This window comes from Homalodisca vitripennis, chromosome 3, assembly GCF_021130785.1.
Source record: "Homalodisca vitripennis isolate AUS2020 chromosome 3, UT_GWSS_2.1, whole genome shotgun sequence".
In the NCBI taxonomy this organism is placed as follows: Eukaryota; Metazoa; Arthropoda; class Insecta; order Hemiptera; family Cicadellidae; genus Homalodisca; species Homalodisca vitripennis.
Window position 1 is genome coordinate 179,762,518 of NC_060209.1, and position 24,619 is coordinate 179,787,136.

The window sequence follows — 24,619 nt, forward strand, 5'->3', positions numbered from 1 at the left end:
CCAAAGTAACTAAAACACTCTTGAGAGAAAAAATGCTGCCTCTAAACAAATTTGCGTCCCTTAATGAAACTAACAGTTTTTTTTACAGTAGGATGTTCTTTTCTCATAATACAACCATATACATGACGGCGAATAGCGTCCTGTTGGAAACCATCTAAGGCAGTAACGGTTTTCTGTTTCCTCCTTTTTTCCCAGGAGTCTGTAAGGTCGTATTACCAACCCCATTTAAACGTTCTTTCTCCTTGCAAATTGCAACTACGGTGCTTTTGTTTATGCCTAGCGCAGCTGCGGATCTTTCTACCACTTTCTCTACTGGTATTAAAATAGCCCCGTTATCCTTTTCTTGCTGAAAAAAATTCCGGACTTTAACCACAAGTTCTCGTGACTGACTGCGCAAAGCAGAGCCCTGGCCGATTTTGGTGTATGGTGATGGTCTCACTGGGCGAACGCGAGGGCGGCCTCTTTTATTAGCACTGGTCCTCCTCTTCTTTCCATTACGGTGATAGTTAATGTACAACGTACAGTATATAAAACACACACATTCACACCCTGATATTCGCAACGAACAGCAAAAACACCGAACACAGACAACAAATTTAGCAGTAAACTCGAAGTAGTCACTCTAGTGTAGCACTTGAGGACTGCGCAGAGAAGCGGTCGCCGCGGGCGATGTGGCAACAGTGCCTGTTGCTATGGCAAACCGCGTCAGACGCTCCTCGCTCCTATTGGTCAGGTAGCCAACCAGGCAGTTCTCCCTCTCACTCCAACGTCAGAACGCCCCAGCACGCCGATACGGAAGTTATATCTATTCGACTATACTTTATTTTACATCGTTAAAATAGAACAGGCTACTGTATAGATGGCCCAAGGGATCTGAGCGCGCGGCCGAGGCTGTACTAGCCATCCACAAAACATTGATCTCACGTACGCTTTGATTCTGTGATCGATTTAAAAGAACTGAACAATCGGAACACCTTTTATTTTAATATAACCACAAGACAACTGAATAGATCAGTAAATATACCAGCTCTTGCCTCTTAGGTCACGAGAAATACCGAAGGACGGGCTCTAAGAGAAAGCCCAAAGTTCTTGGAAAAGACGCTCATCTCCTTCCCCTGCCATCAGGCAGCCGGCCGGCCTACGCGCCCAGATCTTTTGGACCATCTGTCCCTGGGTCATGGACGACAATTTAGAAACGCCATAAGTATGAATAACATGTTTGAAATGACTTTAAAATACCTGGGTAAATGTGAAGGCACAATGTAAAAGACTCCAACGGATATAGTTTTGTAATTGAACGGCCTTATTAATTTTTCGAATGTAACTGACGCATTTACAGATTTTATTCGGAGTTGTATCAGGAGCTACACACTTGGGTCTCTGCGCACCACACTTGGAAGCATTCGCCAAGGCGAGAGGTGCCTACAAGAGTGTCACGACGGTTCTGAGCAGGAGGCCTATCATAGAAATCAACACTGGAGGCTTACAGCTCGACTCCAAGCTCGGAGACATTGAGTTCAGAGATGTCCACTTCACGTACCCAGCCAGGCCTGACGTCAAGGTATCATCTAAATAAACACATTGAAGTTCTATTGTAGCCTTTGGTCTCAGCCATTAGTTCTGAATACTTCTAACGCATCACTGTTGCAGATACTGAAGGGTATCAGCTTCAAGGTGAAAGCGGGAGAGAGTGTCGCGCTAGTCGGGGGCTCTGGAAGTGGGAAGTCTACCACCATACAACTGCTGGAGCGCTTTTATGATCCAGACAGCGGTTCTGTAAGTGAAGGTTAAGAGTTTTTAAATTCTTTTTGTCAGTTGTTGTCTTTGCAACAATTTTATGACATAACTTTTCTTTGTGCATTTTCCATCACATTCTGATAATTGTATGTCTTCCTATCTATACAAGGTAACATAGCCCCCTTCCTTACGAATAACGAGTAAAATAAGTAAATGTCATGCCGGCTTTTGTAATAAAATGAATTAAAGATATTTGTAACAAAAGATGAAAATAAGAACACGTATAGAGTGAAGTATGAAACTACAGGGTTTTAAAACCACAAATCAAACAGCACAACATTATATCTTTCACTGCCTTCACTGAGATGAAAAACTTATAATGTCTAAAAAGAACAATACTGAAAATATCTAGGAATTATTTTGTTATAGTGTTGGCAAAGGTAATACGTAGAATGTTTAGTTTTTACATTTAGTCTAAATTCCTCTTTTAATGCTTAAACCAATGACTTCATGATTGGTAGGTGACACTGAACGGAGTGGACCTTAAGAACCTGGACCTCCGGTGGGTGAGAAGCCAGATAGGACTGGTGGGTCAGGAGCCGGTACTATTCAACATGACGATAGCGGAGAACATCTGCTGCGACCTGCGAGTGACCAGGGCAGAGATGGAACAGGCAGCACGCGACGCCAATGCCCATGACTTCATCAACAAGTTGCCGATGGTGAGTATGCTCTAGATATCTGGCCATCTTAACATAGTTGTCTGGTGGATCTTGGAGCAGGTATCGTTCAACATGACGATAGCGGAGAACATCTTCTGCGACCTGCGAGTGACCAGGGCAGAGATGGAACAGGCAGCACGCGACGCCAATGCTCATGACTTCATCAACAAGTTGCCGATGGTGAGTATGCTCTAGATATCTGCCCATCTTAACATAGTGGTCTGGTGGATCTTGGAGCAGGTATCATTCAACCTGAAGATTGCGGACTACATCTTCTGCGACCTGCGAGTGACCAGGGCAGAGATGGAACAGGCAGCACGCGACGCCAATGCCCATGACTTCATCAACAAGTTGCCGATGTTGAGTATACTCTCGATATCTGCCCATCTTAACATAGTGGTCTGGTGGATCTTGGAGCAGGTATCATTCAACCTGAAGATTGCGGACTACATCTTCTGCGACCTGCAAGTTACCAGGGCAGAGATGGAACAGGCAGGCAGCACGCGACGCCAATGCTCATGACTTCATCAACAAGTTGCCGATGGTGAGTATACTCTCGATATCTGCCCATCTTAACATAGTGGTCTGGTGGATCTTGGAGCAGGTATCATTCAACCTGAAGATTGCGGACTACATCTTCTGCGACCTGCAAAGTTACCAGGGCAAGAGATGGAACAGGCAGCACGCGACGCCAATGCCCATGACTTCATCAACAAGTTGCCGATGGTGAGTATACTCTCGATATCTGCCCATCTTAACATAGTGGTTTGGTGGATCTTGGAGCAGGTATCATTCAACCTGAAGATTGCGGACTACATCTTCTGCGACCTGCAAGTTTACCAGGGCAGAGATGGGAACAGGGCAGCACGCGACGCCAATGCTCATGACTTCATCAAACAAGTTGCCGATGGTGAGTATACTCTCGATATCTGCCCATCTTAACATAGTGGTCTGGTGGATCTTGGAGCAGGTATCATTCAACCTGAAGATTGCGGACTACATCTTCTGCGACCTGCAAGTTACCAGGGCAGAGATGGAACAGGCAGCACGCGACGCCAATGCCCATGACTTCATCAACAAGTTGCCGATGGTGAGTATACTCTCGATATCTGCCCATCTTAACATAGTGGTCTGGTGGATCTTGGAGCAGGTATCATTCAACCTGAAGATTGCGGACTACATCTTCTGCGACCTGCAAGTTACCAGGGCAGAGATGGAACAGGCAGCACGCGACGCCAATGCTCATGACTTCATCAACAAGTTGCCGATGGTGAGTATACTCTCGATATCTGCCCATCTTAACATAGTGGTCTGGTGGATCTTGGAGCAGGTATCATTCAACCTGAAGATTGCGGACTACATCTTCTGCGACCTGCAAGTTACCAGGGCAGAGATGGAACAGGCAGCACGCGACGCCAATGCTCATGACTTCATCAACAAGTTGCCGATGGTGAGTATACTCTCGATATCTGCCCATCTTAACATAGTGGTCTGGTGGATCTTGGAGCAGGTATCATTCAATCCTGAAGATTGCGGACTACATCTTCTGCGACCTGCAAGTTACCAGGGCAGAGATGGAACAGGCAGCACGCGACGCCAATGCCCATGACTTCATCAACAAGTTTGCCGATGGTGAGTATACTCTCGATATCTGCCCATCTTAACATAGTGGTCTGGTGGATCTTGGAGCAGGTATCATTCAACCTGAAGATTGCGGACTACATCTTCTGCGACCTGCAAGTTACCAGGGCAGAGATGGAACAGCAGCACGCGACGCCAATGCTCATGACTTCATCAACAAGTTGCCGATGGTGAGTATACTCTCGATATCTGCCCATCTTAACATAGTGGTCTGGTGGATCTTGGAGCAGGTATCATTCAACCTGAAGATTGCGGACTACATCTTCTGCGACCTGCAAGTTACCAGGGCAGAGATGGAACAGGCAGCACGCGACGCCAATGCCCATGACTTCATCAACAAGTTGCCGATGGTGAGTATACTCTCGATATCTGCCCATCTTAACATAGTGGTCTGGTGGATCTTGGAGCAGGTATCATTCAACCTGAAGATTGCGGACTACATCTTCTGCGACCTGCAAGTTACCAGGGCAGAGATGGAACAGGCAGCACGCGAACGCCAATGCTCATGACTTCAATCAACAAGTTGCCGATGGTGAGTATAACTCTCGATATCTGCCCATCTTAACATAGTGGTCTGGTGGATCTTGGAGCAGGTATCATTCAACCTGAAGATTGCGGACTACATCTTCTGCGACCTGCAAGTTACCAGGGCAGAGATGGAACAGGCAGCACGCGACGCCAATGCTCATGACTTCATCAACAAGTTGCCGATGGTGAGTATAACTCTCGATATCTGCCCATCTTAACATAGTGGTCTGGTGGATCTTTGGAGCAGGTATCATTCAACCTGAAGATTGCGGACTACATCTTCTGCGACCTGCAAGTTACCAGGGCAGAGATGGAACAGGCAGCACGCGACGCCAATGCTCATGACTTCATCAGCAAGTTGCCAATGGTGAGTATGCTCTAGATATCTGCCCATCTTAAAATATAGGTCTGGTGGATTTTGGACCAGGTATGCTTATGACTTCATCAACAATTTAACGATACTGAGTCCGTAAAAAGTATAATAATGGAAATATAACAATATTTTTGTGTAAGAATCTGTTGGAAAATATCCGTCAATCAGATGTGTTTCTGCAAAAGCAAAAGATACAGCCAAAACACTAATACTGCAGACTCACGTAACCCAGTAACTGCTGGCTCTTCGCAGGCACCACATGAGTGTCATGGCACTGTTATGTGCGATCGTAAATGAGATAAAAAAATCTTAAGTTGGTGGAGTCATTTCATTCTACAATTCCGGATAAAATAAAGCGCTCTTCGTGTTTGGGAAATGCTAATATCCTGGCTTACACCACAATTGATCCTGAAAAGTACAAAGATTCTATAGGAAATATTATATAACTAAAATATATTCATGAATCGAAAACAGCACCTATGTAGCCTACTTTTGTTGGAATTCCATGCCTTTATTTGTTAATACATTGAAAACAACCCATTGAATGATCGATTTTTTACAAGTATTAAGATTGAAAATAATAATTATTATTAATATATATTATTATACAGGGTGTTTAAGAACACTCCGGTAATATTTTGGAGATTTGTTCGGTTCAAGGCAAATAAAAAAATGCTATATATAAATATGGATAAAAACATGTTTAATTTACGTCTGTTTATATGTGTATTTTTTATTTTAGAAACCAGTATATATGATAAAAATCTCAAATTTGGCACAGATATTTTCCTTGCAGTCTCAAATCAAGAGAAACGTTAGACTATTATATTAGCATATCACGTTTAAAGACGGTGGATATTTGAGTTTTCTAAGCTTAATAACGTAAAAACTAATAAGAATAAGAAAGTTTTTAAAGAATAATAAGAGCTGCTTAATTTAAATATAAACCTTTCGACGGCTAGATCATAAAAATTGGCCAGTAAATAACTTAGATATATGATTTTAACTATTTAAATTACCAATTAACAATGCCGTATTCATGAAAACCAAACCAAATCAAATTGTATTGTCCATTAACAATACAACATTGCATGGAACATTGTCATAATCATAATCGTATAATATTTATACAAACGATATTGCATGTAATTTTATTTATACATGCCGTTTCAAATTTAGTCAGATCTTAAAAAAATACTTAAGATGTTTAAAAATACAATTTATAAACTCACACCGTCAACGATAAACCTGCCAAGAATTCCTCCAAGGTATTATAACATACTCTGTTCATGGGATAATTATTTTATATATTGAAACGGTTTCACTATTATTATATAGGTTGGTAGAGCATTACAATATTTTGGCCCAAGGTGTGTGGTTGTTTTTTTAAGAATTCATGGTGATACATTTAAATCACGGGGTAGGTTTTAAATCGTGACGTTTTTAAAAGTAAACACACAAATTGAATATATGAATAAGAATGGAAGGGTAAGGAAATGTTCACGAGGGAATACTTCTCGGCAACTCTCCCGGTTTCAGAGACCACAAATCACCCTCGTAGCCATTTTCTGCAGTCTAAAAACTCGGTTGAAAGAAAATATCGATGAAGTTCCCCAGAAAGAAATGCCATATGATACCTGTGGAATAAACAACAATAATAACCATAAACAATGGAGATTTTGGCTTGCTTATTATTCCTAATAGTGTGATATCATATCTTCGTCTCATAAACGTTTATGAGTGATGACGTGTCATTCTGTAAAGGTACGAGTACACAGACATCGACGTGACGCGATGTGAATCTATGAAATACAGCTCACATGGATTGAAATACAAAAATTCGTCGCGCCCACTTGATAACACATATTTGATAATTTCGCAACGTCGCTGTCTGTATATTCGTACCCTAACCGTGACTGCTGAAAGATCATTGAGTTACCGTCGCGCTTCCTCTACGAAAAGGACATTTCATACCTAATGATCGTTACACAAGATCTACCATGTGCTGTGTGACCTACCGTCAAGTTTTCAGAACTGCTTCCTGTATGATCATACATTTCCTCATAACTGTGAAGATAACTACGTTTGCCAGAACATTTCTGTGCCATTAACCCCCCCCCCCATCTCTCGCGTTAAATTTAAACCTTGTGATATATTGGGTATAGTAAGACAAATTATTAGTAGCAGATTGAGCATTCTGATGAACTAATGGAACAATTTTCTTTGTTTATTTTTTAATTTTGCAAATTCTGACTGATTACTCTCGGGACTGGATCTTCCCTACCTTGCATTTACAAAATTCTGTACAGCGAAGTTTTTTTTTAAAAAGCGCTTATTTGTAAACTGTGCACGAAGTAATATCTTCACAACTTCCGAATAGTTCTGGAATTGCAACACTCGACAAGATAAAGGTACAGGTGAGAGCGAGGGTTGAGTCTGACGCTGTGAATGCGGTGGAGGGTGTCCTGGAACATCCGCGGTATCTACCTCCTTCAGATTATAATCCCACCTAGTAACTGCATGCTGGCAGTACGTAGGTGCATTCCGTGTCTGGTAAAGTAGTGCCTTCTGATTCTGTTTAAGTCGAGTATGTTGACTTCCTTACGCCAGAGTCACAGCAGCAGTATCTACTGGAGGAGGCTACCTGTGCACTGGATGTAACGAATGAACTGTTTTTTGTTTACTTCTGAAACATTGTGACTAGGACTACAGCACGATGGTGGGCAAGCGAGTGACCCAGCTATCAGGAGGGCAGAAGCAGCGGATAGCCATCACTCGCCCTCTGCTACGCCGCCCCAGCATACTGGTACTGGACCAGGCTACCAGTGCTTTGGATGTTGTTGTGTTGGTCATTCACTTCTGAAACATTGTGACTAGGGCTACAGCACGATGGTGGGAGAGCGTGGGACCCAGCTATCAGGAGGACAGAAGCAGCGGATAGCCATCGCTCGCGCTCTGCTACGCCGCCCAAGCATACTGCTACTGGACCAGGCTACCAGTGCTTTGGATGTTGTAACCAATAAACTATTTGTTATTCACTTCTGTGACAGGGATACAGTACGATGGTGGGAGAGCGAGGGACCCAGCTATCAGGAGGGCAGAAGCAGCGGATAGCCATCGCTCGCGCTCTACTACGTCGCCCCAGCATACTGCTACTGGACGAGGCTACCAGTGCTTTGGATGTTGCCAATGAGTCGGTGGTACAGAGTGCTCTAGAACAGGCCAGCAAGGGCCGCACAACCCTCACAGTCAGCCACCGCCTGTCGAGCATCCGCCATGTTGACCGCATACTGGTCATATCCAGCGGCAGGTAACTATAAATAATTCGTATGGAAATAATAATTTACATGGATCCATCTTAACCGTGGAATTGTCTATGAGAACTTCTCGTGTGTGATTTTGTTATGCAGTTTACAGGCTCATTTGGTAAAATTCATAAATATCGCATTATTAAATTTATGTATAAAGTGTTCTATATAAATGTTGTTGCTAAGATTTAGAGACTAGATCTACGTAAGTTTGAAGTAAAAGACCAATTATTATTGCATACGTATATTGTATCTTAACTTTGACTTGTACCAACACTAGTTTCATAAAAGTATCCACATCTAAACTTTTATACACATCCCTGCGATTGCCAACCTAAAAAACGACTATTTTCACTTGTTATTGGAAGTAATTGTCTAATACCGATTCAATATAAAATAATGTATAGTTATTGAACGATTTTTGATCAAACGGTACGGCACTTACGTTTTTATAGTAGCCTACGTGATCTATATAAATGAAGCTGTCGTACCAATTGGTCAACACAGAACCATAGTATTTTATAGGTTAGAATACAGAAAGCGTTCGTAATTTTATTCATACAGTTTCCCGCCATCGCGCAACCCTACTCTCCGTTATGTTCTCCCGCCTAAACATCCCGCCATTTGCATTCTAGCCTCTGTAACACACAGTCCTAATAAAAACAGTGGAGAGTTTGTTTCGATTGTGGCTGGTCGTTAGTTTTGTTATAGCTTGATCTGTACTTGCAGGCACTAGATGGTAAAATTTTAAGATGAGTGACGATTTAGACGTAGACTATATACAATGACGTGCTTGACGTCCTTGTATGAATTGGACCGACGTAATGACATTTTTGATATCATGGTATATTTTTGAGACACAACATAGTGGTCTGAGCTGATGAAAATATGGTTCTCTTCAGGAGCCGTCGGGATCAATAGTCTTCCTAACAAATCTCATAAATATGGAATTGTTCAAGCTTCGTGATGTAAACGAGTATGCTTTTGATCTAAAACTGTATATAGGTAAAGGGGACATAAGCAAACTTTAGAGTGCTTATTACAAATTATGTATTATAACAGAACTCATGGTGGATAATCTTAACAGAGGCCATGTACTGTTCGGAGACAACTACTATTCCTCGATGGAACTAGCACATATTCTGGATAATTCAACATATCTGATAGGTACCATTCGTTCAAACAGGAATAAGATAAATGCAGAATTGGAGAAAGAGAAATGTTGTCAAGGATGGTGACCAAGTTGTAGTGGCGTCAAAGTAGAAGGATGCGAAGAATGTAAGAATGATTTAAACAAAACATGATATTCACTTTGAAGACATAGGAGAGAATCACAGGAAAGGTAATGCTGTACTGAAACTATCTATGGTAATAAAATATAATACAGCTAAAATGGGTATAGATGTCTTGGATCAGAAGAGCTCCTACAACTCTAGAGTAGGGAAAAGTATATAGTGATATCACAATGTTGCGAGAAATTGATTCTCGGGACCGCTGTTACTACTTAGTGATTGTAGCTCAGAGACTTAGTGGAAGAATTGCAGTCACTAGATTCCAGCCCACGCTTAAATACTTTTTGGTTTGAAATTGTAATTTATTTTAATTTAATATTTGGAAGAAATAAAATTACAGGCCTTATTAAATAGTTATGTATTATTATAATGACCAAATAAAAAAAAACACAAAATGAATTTAGAATAAAAGTGCAGGAAAACAACATCTTAGAGAAAAATTATATAAATTTCTAGAATACAGAACTCTCGCCAAAGGAGGTATACATTGGCGATGTTGTGCAAAAGATTGCAACGGTTTGGTCAGAACAGACAGCAATATATCAGTGATTTTAAAGGAGAACACGACCACACGCATAAAATCCACAACTCCAGCCCTATGACTACAAGTAGGCCTACAATGCGATCGGCGCCCGCCTCCTCCGGCTGCTGCCTCGTCACCTCCAGCGTCTGCCCCGATGCCCCGACGTCTGGGGACTAGCAGACCCCATCGTACTGGCTACCGCCTTGTCGCCGGCGTGGGCGTCTGCCCCGACCTCGCACCTCCAGACTGCCAGACCCTATCACACCAGCTTAGGCGTCTGCCCCGACACCGCACCTCCTCAAAACTTCAGCAAAGAGAGTCGTACAGACCAGTATTCAAAAACCTCCCAGTATTTGACGCTTCCCTGTCTGAATATTCTGGAAACATCGCTTTTTTTCTAATCAAAATACGAAGTCATAAGAGGTAGTAACGTACACTCTTATGACACTAGAGGCAGGAATAACTACCAGACACAGCGCGGTGGCTTATGAACACCTTCGCAGGCAGGAGTTCAGTTCGTCAACAAATGACCAAATTCGAACAAAAATGGCACAATGCCTAAGGCATTTAAAACTCGTCTGAAACCCGCACTGATCTCAGAAGCTCTTTAAAGTAGGTACTGACGAGTTTATGGTAAACGATTGGGAAACCACATCATTGGCTGACTGATCATGTGATTAGAGTGGAGAAATTAGTAATTAATGACAATTTGGGTGAATTAAAAACTGTAATTCTGAATGAGAGCCATCGTAATGATGAGTGTAAAATTGTACCTTTTCCATGTTATGACGATTGCAATGGAAGTTACATGGTGTTATGCAAAAAAAAAAAAAAAAAAAAAAAAAAAAAAAAAAAAAAAAAAAAAAAAAAAAAAAAAAATGGCTCCGCGCACTTATTTCAACAAGGCCGCAGCATTAAGGTCGGGACACAAATACCCGCACCGCGCCCGACACGTGAGTCGGCCGAGTGTTTGTGCGGGCTCGGCTCGGTTATCGCGAAGCCACACATTTCCATGCGGTAACAGTAACAGTCTCACGGTTTAGATAAAAGCACATTGCTGTTGGATTTCGAAGTGACGTATACTTAAAAAATGTTCAGTAAATGAAGTATTGCGATACAGAATGCTAATTTTAATGCTGCTATTTTTATTATTCGCTGTGATGAAAGAAATATTAAAATGCTGCAGTAAAATCAGCTAGTATGTAAAATTTGTAAATGACTATCTTGGTTATGTTTCTTTTATCCCTATTATTCTTGTTCATTGTGTTTTCATTGCATTGAATTTCGGTAAAATACACTATAAACAGTATATTTGGTATTTGTTGTATTACTTTAACCCAAGAACTGTGTGAGGCCAGACTTTGCCATGCTGCAAGTCTTTTTATAATAATTGGCAAAATAAAGTAAATATTTATGAATATATACTAGAGAACATGGTTTCTATCGTACTTAAAAATCTTATTGGAAATAAAATATTTTTATTTTAACTCTACTGTACCGTAGTGAAAATAATAAAACAATATAAAACGTCATAGATGTTAAATGTGATCCATACAAAATACCGGAATACATTTATCAAGTAATTTCAATACGTCCAAGATAAATCGTATTTTACGCAAATAAATATAATAAATATTTCTTAATAAACAAAAACTTTAGATTTTATATAATTCTAATTTAGTTATTTAAAATCACTTAATATACAACAGTTTTATAATTTGTTGTAACTTTAGTACAATAAGAAAATATGACTAGTTTACTCTAAAAAAGGTCTAATACTTTTATCAATAAATATGATTTTGTACGCTAACGCAGGGTGTAGAGTTAGTATACTAAATAATTCAATAAAATACAAGGTTTAAATTAAATAGTTTTTAAACGAAGAAAGCAACTGTAACCAACATAAAGTTACATTTAAAAACACTATTCAAATTTATACTTACCTTCTCCAAGCTCCACATTTTTCGTAATCTTCTTCCAGACTTCTTAACTATACTCAGCGTTCAAATATTTTTCACTTGATTGATCATAAATAACAGCAAATTTCCTTACTTCTTAGAAGATAGGTTTATCTATATCTATGACTGATGCCGCTCTTAGATAGCACCGTGCCCATCGAAATTCAAACTTCAACTATGGGTGACGGTGCGGGCACGGTTCGGCCACGACGGTCTGGTGTCGGTGCGGACATGTGCGGACTTGCAGGTTAAAAACTGTGTTGCAATTGTCACACCGTACGACGCGACGGCCGACTCACGTGTCGGGCACGGTGCGGTTATGTGTGTCCTGGCCTTTAGAGTAAACCCGCCACCACCACAATAGCCTGTCCGGTCATAATTGCCGTTCCTATAGGTACGGCGTCATCTCCGATGCAGGGGCTGGCTAATGTACCAATCGGTACTTCACGGTATCTGACGTGGAACCCGAAATAACCTACTTAAAATCATGTCTTTGTCTATCTGTCCTTTGTGCGATAACTATTGATAGAAAGTCCTAGAGGTTTGAAATTTGGTACTTGGTAATGTTATCTTGGTGTTGATTTTGGGATCAAACGGTCACAATCAAAGGTAAAAATAAAACAACATGTTATATTACTCTTAAAAGTAACCATCATGGCAAAGAAAAATTGCAGAAGGAAACGTTTTGTACAAACATATGACGTTTCATCATGTGACATGGTAACATATAATTAAATTATTTTTTTGGATTGGTTAGTAAGATTTCGCAACGTTCTATGGAGTTATTTGATACTCCGATGTATCAGTTTATACTCAATGGAATAAATGATTACCACATGTGCAAAACTTACAGTTAACGTGAACACAGCTTATTCCCAACAAATTTACAAAAAGTTACCAAAGATGTGGTATAAAAGTACATTCGTAAGTCGAGTATTTGTAATTGCAGGTACATGTAAATGTTTTAAACTGTTGAATTGAATTTAACTGTTGAATATGCACCTAAAAAGAACTAAACAAGATTTTTTATGTAATATTTAATACAGTATTGTTGATAAAAGTAATTGCCAACGGCATGGTGTTATTGTATTATATTATATTATTGTTATGTATTAATGTATATTATTATTATTATGTTACAGGCTAGTGGAACAGGGTACTCATGCAGAGCTGATGGCTTTAGAAGGGCACTATTATTCTCTAGTCACTGCTGATGCTTCCCTTGAGGAGAGTAAGTGTTTCATACCATACAGTACTTTTATTTATCTCGGCAATAGTTGGTGCAGTACTAGAGCACTATTGTTCTACTGTTATTCACATAAATCCTTACCACTGTTTCGCAACGCCTCTAGTAAAATTATACTATTTTATACTGACATACTTGCTTTTGAACAACATATATAATTGTTGTTTCATGAAGATTTTAAGAGGCTATTCTATCATTGAAAATAAGAAGTAGAATAAACATAGTTCTAAACACTTAGTTAGCTGTGTTACAAGTACAAGACAATTTTCTAGATATGTTGCTTTCAAGAGTAAAAATTAATCTAAATAAAATCTTTTTAGACTAAAATTACAAGGCAGTTATAATGTTTATATATAGTCTTTTGTCCTGAAAAAATAAATAAAACTAATTCCAGAAATCTACCTTCCTTTGTTTTGGGATAGCTAGTATAAATAAACCCCAACGTTGTTGGAAAAAACTGGTTTCCAATTCCTTAAATGCAATAATAGCTGTATCAACAGTCTAGTGAAACGATACAATTAATTTGTAAATAAATTTTATACAGGATTTAATTCTGGAAAAATGTATTTAAAATATGTCAGCAGAAAACAAAACAAGTCTAAGTTAACCCACAACACACCACCTGAACCAAATAATTAATTCGGTTTTAAAGAGAAAGAATGGGGTTGGTATAATGAATCTAACTTCCGAATGAATAAACTGTTTACATATAATTGTGGTATATTCTGACATTTAACTTTCACTGTACTCATATTACTGTAATTCTTTTTATAATGTAAATTTCTTGATGATACTGATGGACACTCGTGTAAACAAAGCATCCTAAAATGTACATTTTCTCAAAAATCTGGAACTTGATTTTTTGGGCCATTACATTTCTTTTCTCTTAGGAAAAGAAGCTTATAAATTGCACTTAGTCCTACAAAAACCTTAGTGCTGCTTCCAGAGTGACAGGATATTCAGGATGGGTTAAGGTTAGGGGGTAGGGGCCACCTCCTATCGAGATCCATGAGGAAGAATTAGGGCACTAATCTCAAAGTCATGTCCCCACGGGAGAACGGGAGGCCAGCTCTGAACCAACCTCTCCAGCCAAAGCAGGCATGGGGTGACACACCCTTGTTGAGGCTAGCAAGAACCTCTGAGGTTAGGGAGCAAAGCCCACCAAACTCCAACAGTCATCTCCCGCAGTAGACTAGACCTATCAACCACCCTTGCCTTTGCACCCCAAAATATCGACATTTACGGTTAGTGATGTGCCGCTCCTGAACATCCATAAGATTACCCAGATTGAAGTGACACGTCGGTTAAGGGCAATTACATTAGATTCTACTATTCTAAACTAAGAAGGGACAGCTTCTTGATAACAATTACAGTGTTTGACCTAAACGCTCAAGATGTCACACGTTTGCCTATTAACTGAAGAATGAAATTTAGTAGGTTAAATGTACCAGCAGGCTGCTGAAATACCTTGGAAACCTTGAAAACAGTTAAAACAGAAAATGATTAATTGATTCCATCAAATTCTTAAACACTAAATCCGGATCTAACAGAGTTAATTCTTTATCTTAAACATTAAATTTTCTCCTCGGTTTATATGCAAACCCAATGAGAGGATCCTTTGAAAGTTTTTCTTCATTCTGAAACTCAGAAAACATACATAATACCTCAAGCCTTATTCTTCCGGCTGTTTCAGTAATTTCATGCAGATTCTTGTTTTTGTTTTATGGAGCTTGTCTGTGATTCTTGTGTTATCGTCATGTGCATGGTGACAGGTTTATAATCACCATCGCTGTTACAGACACAAAGACAGACCCAGAAGACAACGGCACAAATGACAACGGCTATGTGTCACAAGACGAGGCCGACAGCTTACCGGACAATGTAGTGAAGAAACCAGACTTAACTGAAGAGGTAAACAATTGTCTTACATCAGCCATAATTATGTTATTTGCTCAAAATTATTAGAAATAATGGCATATTGCAGTTAAGTTTGACAATAGCACTTCTTTTTGATAAAAGAAATAACCACAATCTATAACATTTAAAAATAAAAACAACTTATAAACGGAGACACTGTTTCAAAAAAAATGTAACTGAAACATTTTGTGTTCAGAAATAAATAATGCAGTAAAAATAAATACAATTCATTAATTTGGTCCTTTTTGTTTGAATGATCCTCAAGTAAATAAACCTAACAGAAGGATGCAGAATGTAAGGAAAATAAACCGATTTAGAATTTAACATTCAAAGTATAAAATTTACATCTACTTTTTCATTTCATAAAGAAATCACATAATTAAATAAGACTGCATAAAATTACAATACCGACAATTCACATCAGCCAAGTTTTATTTTTCTTCCAAGTATTGACTTTTAATAATATTCTAAAATTAAGTATACTTTTGACATTTACTGAAAGCTCGGCCTTCCAGTAAGTGGTTAAAAACTCTTAAAAAGAAACTCACTGGAATATTCTCTTGCTTATATGAAGATTAACTGATAATACCGTCTAGTATTCTAAATCGCACATTAATTATATGCAGTTTATGCAATATGCTCAAAAATCAGTTTTCTGGCTGCAGAGATGGCAAAAGGCTATACATTATAGATGCCCAATCTGGAATTACAGATTCCTGTACAAGCCATATCAAGTGATAAGAGCAGTAACTCTTAGCAAGTCAACTCTTGCAAATTCACCCAGAAAAAGGACCTCTAATTTGATTGTTAACGGCATTAATGACCATAGCTTAGATGATTCTGCAGTTCAGAATTACCATAAGTGGTCTTAAATAAACATGGTGGGATAAACATCCTAGCTATGGTGGGAAGAATAGATTCAGTGTGAAAGTTGGAATCTCCCAGATGTTGCACTAAGAAGAAGGTGGACTGGAGCTAAAATCAAAATTAACACTGAATCTACCTTTTCTACCCTAACTATGTTGTGTAGAAAACTAGGTTGCTCCAACGTGCTTATCGATAGTGTCTAAAACATTGTTGTGCATTCAATTGTGCACCTGATGAGACAATGAGAATACCTCCTCACCTAGATTACACTATACTATTTTGTAGTGTAGGTGTCTCTGATGTCTAAACGATGTAGAGTTCAGTTGAGCTTCTTCGTCACAGAACCTTTTTCCAAGAGTCAAGTCTGTGACAGCGTCAGATTCCAGACGCTGCACTAAAAGAAAGTTGAACTGGAGCTAAACTCAACATTCACATTGTCCAAAGTCCTATCTTTATCATATACACTATTCTTTACCATTAATGTTTCCAAAAGTTACTAGATTTATTAGTATTTTAAATGTCACTTTTTAGCTTTACGAGTGTCCAGTGATGAGGATTGTGGGATTGAACAAGCCTGACTGGCCCTACGTGCTGATTGGCTCTGTCGCCTCGTTCCTCAATGGGTGCACATCTCCGGCCAGTGCCATCTTCTTCGGGAACATGTACGGGGTGAGTTTTGTACTTCCGAGACTTGACTAGTATATATAAATTTAAGTTTATAAATTGTGTTTGAATAATACACAGCTTTACTAAACTTGAACAGTTAACAAGACTAGGATTTCAAGTATAAGTAAGTGTTTTTCTTTGAAATTTACCAGTTTACAGTTTAATTGAAGTTTTGTAGGTGCTTTAAATTACATGTTTTGTCTAATTAGAGTTTACAGAAGCGTTAACTTCTTGACATACGTTTTATATATTACTCATTTATAGAGAGTTATTAGACAGATTGTTCTAATATTTGACTGACAACAATTAATTGTGATTTAGTTAACGAATGTGCTGGAATCACCTTTTTAAGTCACAGCTATTTGTTTAGAATAAGCTTTGATGCAGATATACTTTTACGTTATGTTGTCAAATGCTGGATTATTCTGAAAAATATAATAAATCTACATTTTATTGAAATTGTCGAGGTAATCTAATTTTTGTGTGGAAGAGATATCGGATATCACCATTACTCTATGGGTAAACCCATTAAAAGTATTTGTGTTTACCCAAATACCAACACACACAACCTAGTTTTGTGTTGATTTTATAAAACTAGGTTTAGAGTGTGAAATCCAAGGAGGAACCCAACAAACTTCCTTAAACATAAATAACATTTTTAATATGAAGTATTTTTTTATACAACCTGCCACTGGGCGAACTTGAGTAAATATTTCTATAAACAGTTTAATTTACAATAGTACAATCAGTTTTGGTTGTATTAATTAATTTTAATTTAAGAAATAAAGCTCTCTAAGACAAAGCCACCAACCTTCCCTGTGGTCAGGAAAAGAGAAATAGGAATTGTAGGATTTAAAGAAGTAATAATTAAACCACAAACTACTGTATTATCTTAAAATTATTCAACAGAAAAACAGCTGATGATAAGGAGGGAAACTATTTACTGTATCTATACTAAAGATAATGACACACTTTATATGTAAAATATGTGATATTTTAGGCAGAATGTTATTAAAATGTCATAATTTTCTAAAATGTTATAATTAATAAAAAAATATTTTTTTCAAAATTGTATTTGAAAACATTGTATTTACTTAAGTCATAATTCCTATACATAGTGTAAATAACTCATTTTCAACAAATTTCCTACTGTTCGCTTACAATACTGCCCTAAATCGCCTATTTTAAAATGCTTATAAGTCCCCATGGGTTAATAAAAATCCTACATTTACTGCTTTCAGCAAAATTGTCTTTCAGCGAAGGGCTATGACTATAAAATTAAAAAATTACCCAACCACAAACGTATTGCTTCACACTAATAATGTCAATAATACAGTTGGAATCCATACACTTTTTAGTTTTATACATCAATACTAGATGGGAAACTAAAGAAAGTTTCACAAAAATAGACCTTTTATTGACCAAACACCTTAAATTAAGAACAATTTCCATCATGAAGTTAATTTTTAGTGATACAAAATGAAGAGAGAATTTTGAATATGATTTCTCTTTTGAAATTATAACAGAATCCCCTGAGAGAATCACGCACAGATGACAACATAGAGTACAATATCATTGTATTTCATGCAACACTTTAAACTTCCAGCATTTTATGCTGTGTCCAAATCCAGCAAAGACATCAACTTCTGACTAATTTTTATATTTTACATTATCATCTAGAGTTCGGGTTGAAGACTGATGTGTTCAACCTTCTAAGTCTATTTGGATTGAGACAGATTGACAAATTAATGTAAATAATGGTGTTGTCAGATTAAAACAATAATTTGTCTGTTTTAGGCTTTATCATCGCCAAATGATGATGATGTAATAGCCGCAACTAATGGATATGCGATTGCTTTCGTCATTGTGGGTCTTATTGCTTTCACCTGTGTCTTCCTACAGGTAATATTACATAGACAAAAGTAAATTCCAAAAATATAAACACAATCATGCAATTAAAAATATAATTAATACTGAGACATCTGCATTATTCAGTGTGTTTCTGAATATGAACAGTATTGCTTCAATTCAACTATTAATTGAAATGAACTTAGAGATCCTAATTTTTAAATACCTAAACATTCAGGTAACTTTTTTCATGTTAAAACTACAATAATTTATAATTAATATTATAACTATTGTTGTGTTTAACAAATATGATTGATATGTCTATGATTATTAACAAATATACTTCTTTTTAAAACTTTAGATATAAAATCTAGATTTCATGGATATTAGATTTTTATTGAAGTTCCTTAATATGCATTATTATTATGATACAATTGAATTGGACCAGCAAACTTATGTAAAATTAGAAGGGTTTGTTAAATACTGGTAAGTGTTGTGTATGAAATAATTTAATGTTAAATAAACAACATTTTTAGTTAGAAACATTTTAGAGATGTAATAGAATTTTCATGTTTTGTTTTCATAATTTTTGTGATTAATAATCAAATTTTTATGTAATCGTTGGCTCTACTTAAATTACTGTCTGTAGTCCCTACGTAAATATTTGGAATCGCTCTTCATTTATTACTTACTTCTGTTAGTATGTATCTCTCTTTTTGTTATGATTGTTCTATTTTTTTTATAAAAGTTTTTCTAATATGATCAAAAAGTGCAAAATTATGAAAATAAATATTACCACTAACTAGCATTAGATATAAAATTATAAGTTTACATACTTTTAATATTTTAGTTTTGCTTATTGTAAATGAGATTGTTTACTATGTATAGTCAACAGTAATTATATAGTAGTGTCAGTTTTGAAATGTTATAATCAGCTTAAATTCAAGTAATAAAAGTTTATATATATATATACTAAATTTTTATATTTTTATAAAATTTTTAGTTTATATACTAAATTTCTGTAGTAAATTTAGTAAATCAACTCATTTAAAGATATAATCAATATAATATTTTTAATGTGTAAACCAACTAAGTTTATTTTTATATAGTAGTAGGGCCTATTTTGTTACAATATATAAAAAAATAAAACACAATTTAAAGATTAATTTGGCAAAACAACATCTAGGCTACTAAACCCAATCAAATTGTATGAGTAAAAAAGAAAACAATGGGCTTATCTGTTAATGCTGATTTTTAAACAGCAGACAACATTAATAATGAGAGTAATATATTTTAAGTGAGAAATGGCACCCTATAAAACCTTTACTGTTCAGTTGTTTATTTGTCTTAGTGGAATAAATTTGGTATCAAAATGTTCCTCTAAATGTAACCCATTATTCTTACTAATTTTGTATAAGTTCTCACCCATTTTAAGCTTTTAAAGTTTGAAAATTTTGTATGGGTGCCATTTTGAAACCTAGTATGATATTATTTCAAAAATCTTTAAAAACAGGTCTTAATTACACTAAAGCCTGTTCAAAGTTTCAGCTTTGTACATTCTTATCATTATTTTCCCAAAGAAAACAGAAACAGACGGTAAACTAAGCAAATTAGGACTACACTTTACATGACATTTCTTGATTATTTTGACCTGCCAAATCAAGTTGTCAAGTTCGGTAGAGTAAATTATGGACACCCTGTATATTCAAACACAAAAGACTTTACAAAAAATGTCTGGACTGACCAGTAAGAAGACTGCACAATTGTGTAATGTGTTACAGATATCGAGCTTGACGATGGCTGGGGTACGAATGACTTCTCGTCTACGAGTGAACGTGTTTAGAGCCATGCTGCAGCAGGATATGGCATGGTTCGACGATACTAGGAACTCTGTCGGTGGTCTCTGTGCTAAGCTGTCAAGTGATACATCCAGTGTGCAAGGAGTAAGTGGTCTACTTTTCAGTTGCATCTGATTGGTTATGATGTGGATCAAACTAAGCATATTGTTGATATACACATAAAATATACAATTCTCAGTTTTTTACAGGCAACAGGAAGCAAGTTGGGAACCCTGCTGCAGGGTCTCAGTACTCTGGGGGTCGGGACTGTCATGTCACTCTTCTACTCCTGGAAGATGACCGTTATGTGTCTTATCTGTGTGCCTTTTATCCTCTTCTCCGTCCTGCTCGAGGGCAGAGTCATGGAGGCTGAGGGTGCTGTAGAGAAGCAAGCCTTAGAAGATGCTACCAAGGTACATGTCAACTTTAAATTTGAAAGTTGTTTGGCCTCTTCTGTTGAGTCTAACAAATTGATAAAACACACAAATTTATTTTTTACAGGTAGCAGTGGAAGCCATAAGTTCAGTACGGACGGTTCACAGCCTGGGGCAGGAAGGTGCTATAGTGGACCGCTACAACCGCAAGTTGGCCCAGGCTGAGGCGTCACTGAGACGCAAGACCAGGTTTCGTGGGCTTGTGTTCGCTTTTGGTCACACGGCGACCAACTTTTCCTACGCCTTCAGCCTCGGATTTGGCGGTTACCTCATCGCAAGAAAGGGCGAGCCTTACAGAAATATTATAATGTACTTAGCATCATATTTTTTCTCACTTAAAGCGATATTCACTATGAAATTATTACATTGATTAACTTATTCACCACAAGCAAACATTGGTAGCAGATTTGTAATATATTAAAAAGTACTAATTAAAGAAAGACATAATCTGTATTTACATACTAAACAATGTACTTAATTATTTCTTTGTGTATAATTTGATGATGACGGAGCAGTGTTGTTTTAGCTCCTACCATTACAATTGCTTTCATTGATAAATAAATAATTTTTTTTAAGATTTTTTACAATTTATTTACTGTTTAGTAGCTAATAACTTACAAAAATGTAATAAAAACAGTTATAACAATGTTTAACAAATACAGTCTTTAAATATTATTTTTGAAGTAAATATTATATACTAGCTGTTACTCACGGCTTTGCACGCAATTTTTAGAACCGAACTCCTTATAAAAAGCAATTATAATGTAATATGATGGGAGCCCTACAAACATTTTAAAACGTAAGTAGGCATACATCAGGTAGATATTATTTAAGTTTGTGGTAAATAGTATCAGATTTTAACTTAATTATTATTTCATGTTTGGCACGTGTAGGAGCATTTCTGGTTGTAATTAATTATATACATAACGTCACAGCTGAATCTGCCTTGTTATCCCGATCAAGAAAACACAAATCTCGGATCACACAGGTCTCGGAAACTTACTTTGGTCAAAAAGCATATATTTCCATTCCTTGTCATATATTTCAGGTCTAAGATATTTCCAGTACCATAGTAGCTTGCCTTGTTGTTCTGACGAAGAAAAAATATATACTTACATAGGACCGAGATGTCTACTTCGGTTAAAAAGTGCCTACTTAAGACCATTTAAATTCACTTACCTACTATGTCACAGGTAAACTTGCCATATTGCCTCGATTAAGATACTATATACGTTCAATTATATAGTTCTCGGAAATCTATTTTGGTCAAACTCGTTTGGTATAGTTGAGTTTGCTAGGACTGAAAAGCCTATTACGACCTAGGGGGAAGTCCTACCTACTTCTTATGTACTTCAGGTATAAGGGGGAAATCCTTATTAAGGTTATGCAACATTCCAAAATAATCGTTATTAAAGTTTTGCATTACACTTGTTTTTTGGACTGTAGCCAGGGAAAGAATGAATCGTTAAGGTATGTTAGTATTCATTTCTCTGTTTTTCCGTAAGCCATTGTTAAAATGTAATATCATAATGTCAAGGAAGCCCACCAGTTTAAAGTAACCTATGTGAAAAGATTCATAACTTTGTTCATTAAGGTTTGTTTTATAACAGTATTTAATGCATTAGATGATTTTAATTCGTCACTGGCGCAATCTGGAGTAAAATTTATATATTAATGTTTTATTTACTATCTGCATTACACTACTGATCAAGCACTATTTACTTATTATTGATAAAATTCAAATGTAAACAGATGTTTCAGAAAGTTTGTCGAACTATAGCTGTCAACAGCTGTCAAAATACGTTTCGTTCTTATCATAACATTTTAATGTAAACAAACTAATTTTTCAATTTGAATTCGACTTTATTTGGTGAAATGAATGTGTTATGGGTGGTAAAAAGCACTCTAAATGTTAATTCAGACCAAAAGCTATACCTGTTCCAAATTTCAGCACAATCCGTATAGCAGTTTCAGCATGATTCGAGGACAAACCTCAAAACATTCAAACTTTTACATTTATAATATTAGTGGGATTGTTAGGCTTAAGTACCTTTCAAATAAAATACATAAAATGACTAAGTTTATCAGATGTTCTATAAACTAGATGTAATATCTGAATGTTATTAAAATCAAGTGAGCAGTATAATTTTTATCGTTGTTTCGATTGTATTTTAGTTTGAAGTAAATTAATCAATTTTAATACAAAGGAAAAATCTTAAATTCTAACTTTAAAATTTATCATTTTACTATAGATTAAATTTTAAAAAATCAAATAAGATTTATATGATTTTAAACTTCAATACCTTGAACAGAGTCTAACACTATGTATGCATACATTTAATGAGGGATTCAATTAACAGTCTGCCATGATACCAAAGTATTGAGTTAAGATAAAGTATTTAACATTGTTAAAAGATTTTTAATATTAATGCTTGAATTCTTTTGAGAAAACCTGATTCTGATTATGTTATTCTTAAAAAAATATACCTGATCCCTCACAGGTTTACTTAAAAATATTTTTAGCCTAATTCATTATTTTATTATTAAACAAATACAACGATTAATAATGTACAAAATGACCGATCAATGAGCATATATAAATTGTTTGAAAATTAAATGTTTTAGGATGTTGTTCATGCAATATTAAAAAAAAATTCATTACAATTGATTTGGGGGAGAAATATTAGTTCTAAGACATGAGTTTGGTTCAAAGAGAGCGTTAAAAGGTTACCTGACATGTGTATCTGTTGCTATAATGTTAAGACATTAAAACATTATTGTCTTTTTCCAGAGTATCAGAAGCACTACTATTTGGAGCCTGGATGCTAGCCCAAGTCCTGTCTTTTGCTCCCAACCTTCAACTAGCCAGAACGGCAGCGGGGCGCCTATTTAGGATTCTGGACCGCAAACCACAGATATACTCACGTGACCACAGCATTTCGGTTTGTTTCTTACATTTATGTCCTGTGAATTGATAGTGGTCCATTATCAACTACCAACTGAATATATCAGAAATATTTGTAAAACACAATTTGGTATTCAGTGATCTTAATTACAATCTAATTACAGACATTTGTTTTACACCTTAAAATTTAATAAGATTTTAATTACGTACTCATCATCATCATCATCGTCAGACGTTTCCGTTCTCACGGGTCGTCGTACACAGCCTCCTCCACTTTAGTCTATCGTTCCAGGTCTCCTCTTCATCCACCTGTATTTTCTGTAGTCCCCTTCTCTCTATGTCTTTCCACACTTGGTCCTCCCATCTTCCTCTCGGTCTTCCTCTTGGTCTTCTTCCTCCTTCCTCCTTCTCCAGTGCTATTCTAGGCATTCTATTATCTCCCATCCTCTTCACATGCCCCATCCACTGTATTCTTCTTCCTTCCATTGACTTCCTTCCATTTGGTAATTTGAGGTAAACCATAATGTATATCACCCATACAGTTTGAACATTTCATGCCCATCTTGGTAATTATATTAATTACCTACTAAAATCTAAAAATAAAAGAAAGTATTGTATTTTCAGGTATTGTGTATTGTTTTATTACACAATAAGGCTCCTGTAATAAACGTGAATTTTGTCACAAATTGTAATATTAAATATACAAAGGGAATAATAATTATTTTTAACATGGAGAAAAATGAAGTAATGGGATAACTGAATGGCAAAGTATTGTATTGAAACAATTTATTTGGTAATTTGAGGTAAACCATAATG

General features: G+C 36.6%; 1 protein-coding gene across 4 annotated transcripts in view; it reads left to right on the forward strand.

Annotated features, from left to right (window-relative positions):
* LOC124357824 (multidrug resistance protein homolog 49) overlaps nucleotides 1–24,619 on the forward strand; it is a 73,048-nt gene that overhangs the window by 42,779 nt on the left and 5,650 nt on the right. For all 4 annotated transcript variants that reach the window (XM_046809886.1, XM_046809883.1, XM_046809884.1 and 1 more), the window contains 12 exons: nucleotides 1,340–1,561; nucleotides 1,651–1,776; nucleotides 2,259–2,459; nucleotides 8,052–8,311; nucleotides 13,225–13,313; nucleotides 15,127–15,239; nucleotides 16,644–16,781; nucleotides 18,576–18,680; nucleotides 20,408–20,569; nucleotides 20,674–20,877; nucleotides 20,966–21,207; nucleotides 23,690–23,840. In XM_046809886.1, coding sequence (XP_046665842.1) covers nucleotides 1,340–1,561; nucleotides 1,651–1,776; nucleotides 2,259–2,459; nucleotides 8,052–8,311; nucleotides 13,225–13,313; nucleotides 15,127–15,239; nucleotides 16,644–16,781; nucleotides 18,576–18,680; nucleotides 20,408–20,569; nucleotides 20,674–20,877; nucleotides 20,966–21,207; nucleotides 23,690–23,840 — 2,013 coding nt within the window. The remainder of the gene's footprint in view (nucleotides 1–1,339; nucleotides 1,562–1,650; nucleotides 1,777–2,258; nucleotides 2,460–8,051; nucleotides 8,312–13,224; nucleotides 13,314–15,126; nucleotides 15,240–16,643; nucleotides 16,782–18,575; nucleotides 18,681–20,407; nucleotides 20,570–20,673; nucleotides 20,878–20,965; nucleotides 21,208–23,689; nucleotides 23,841–24,619) is intronic.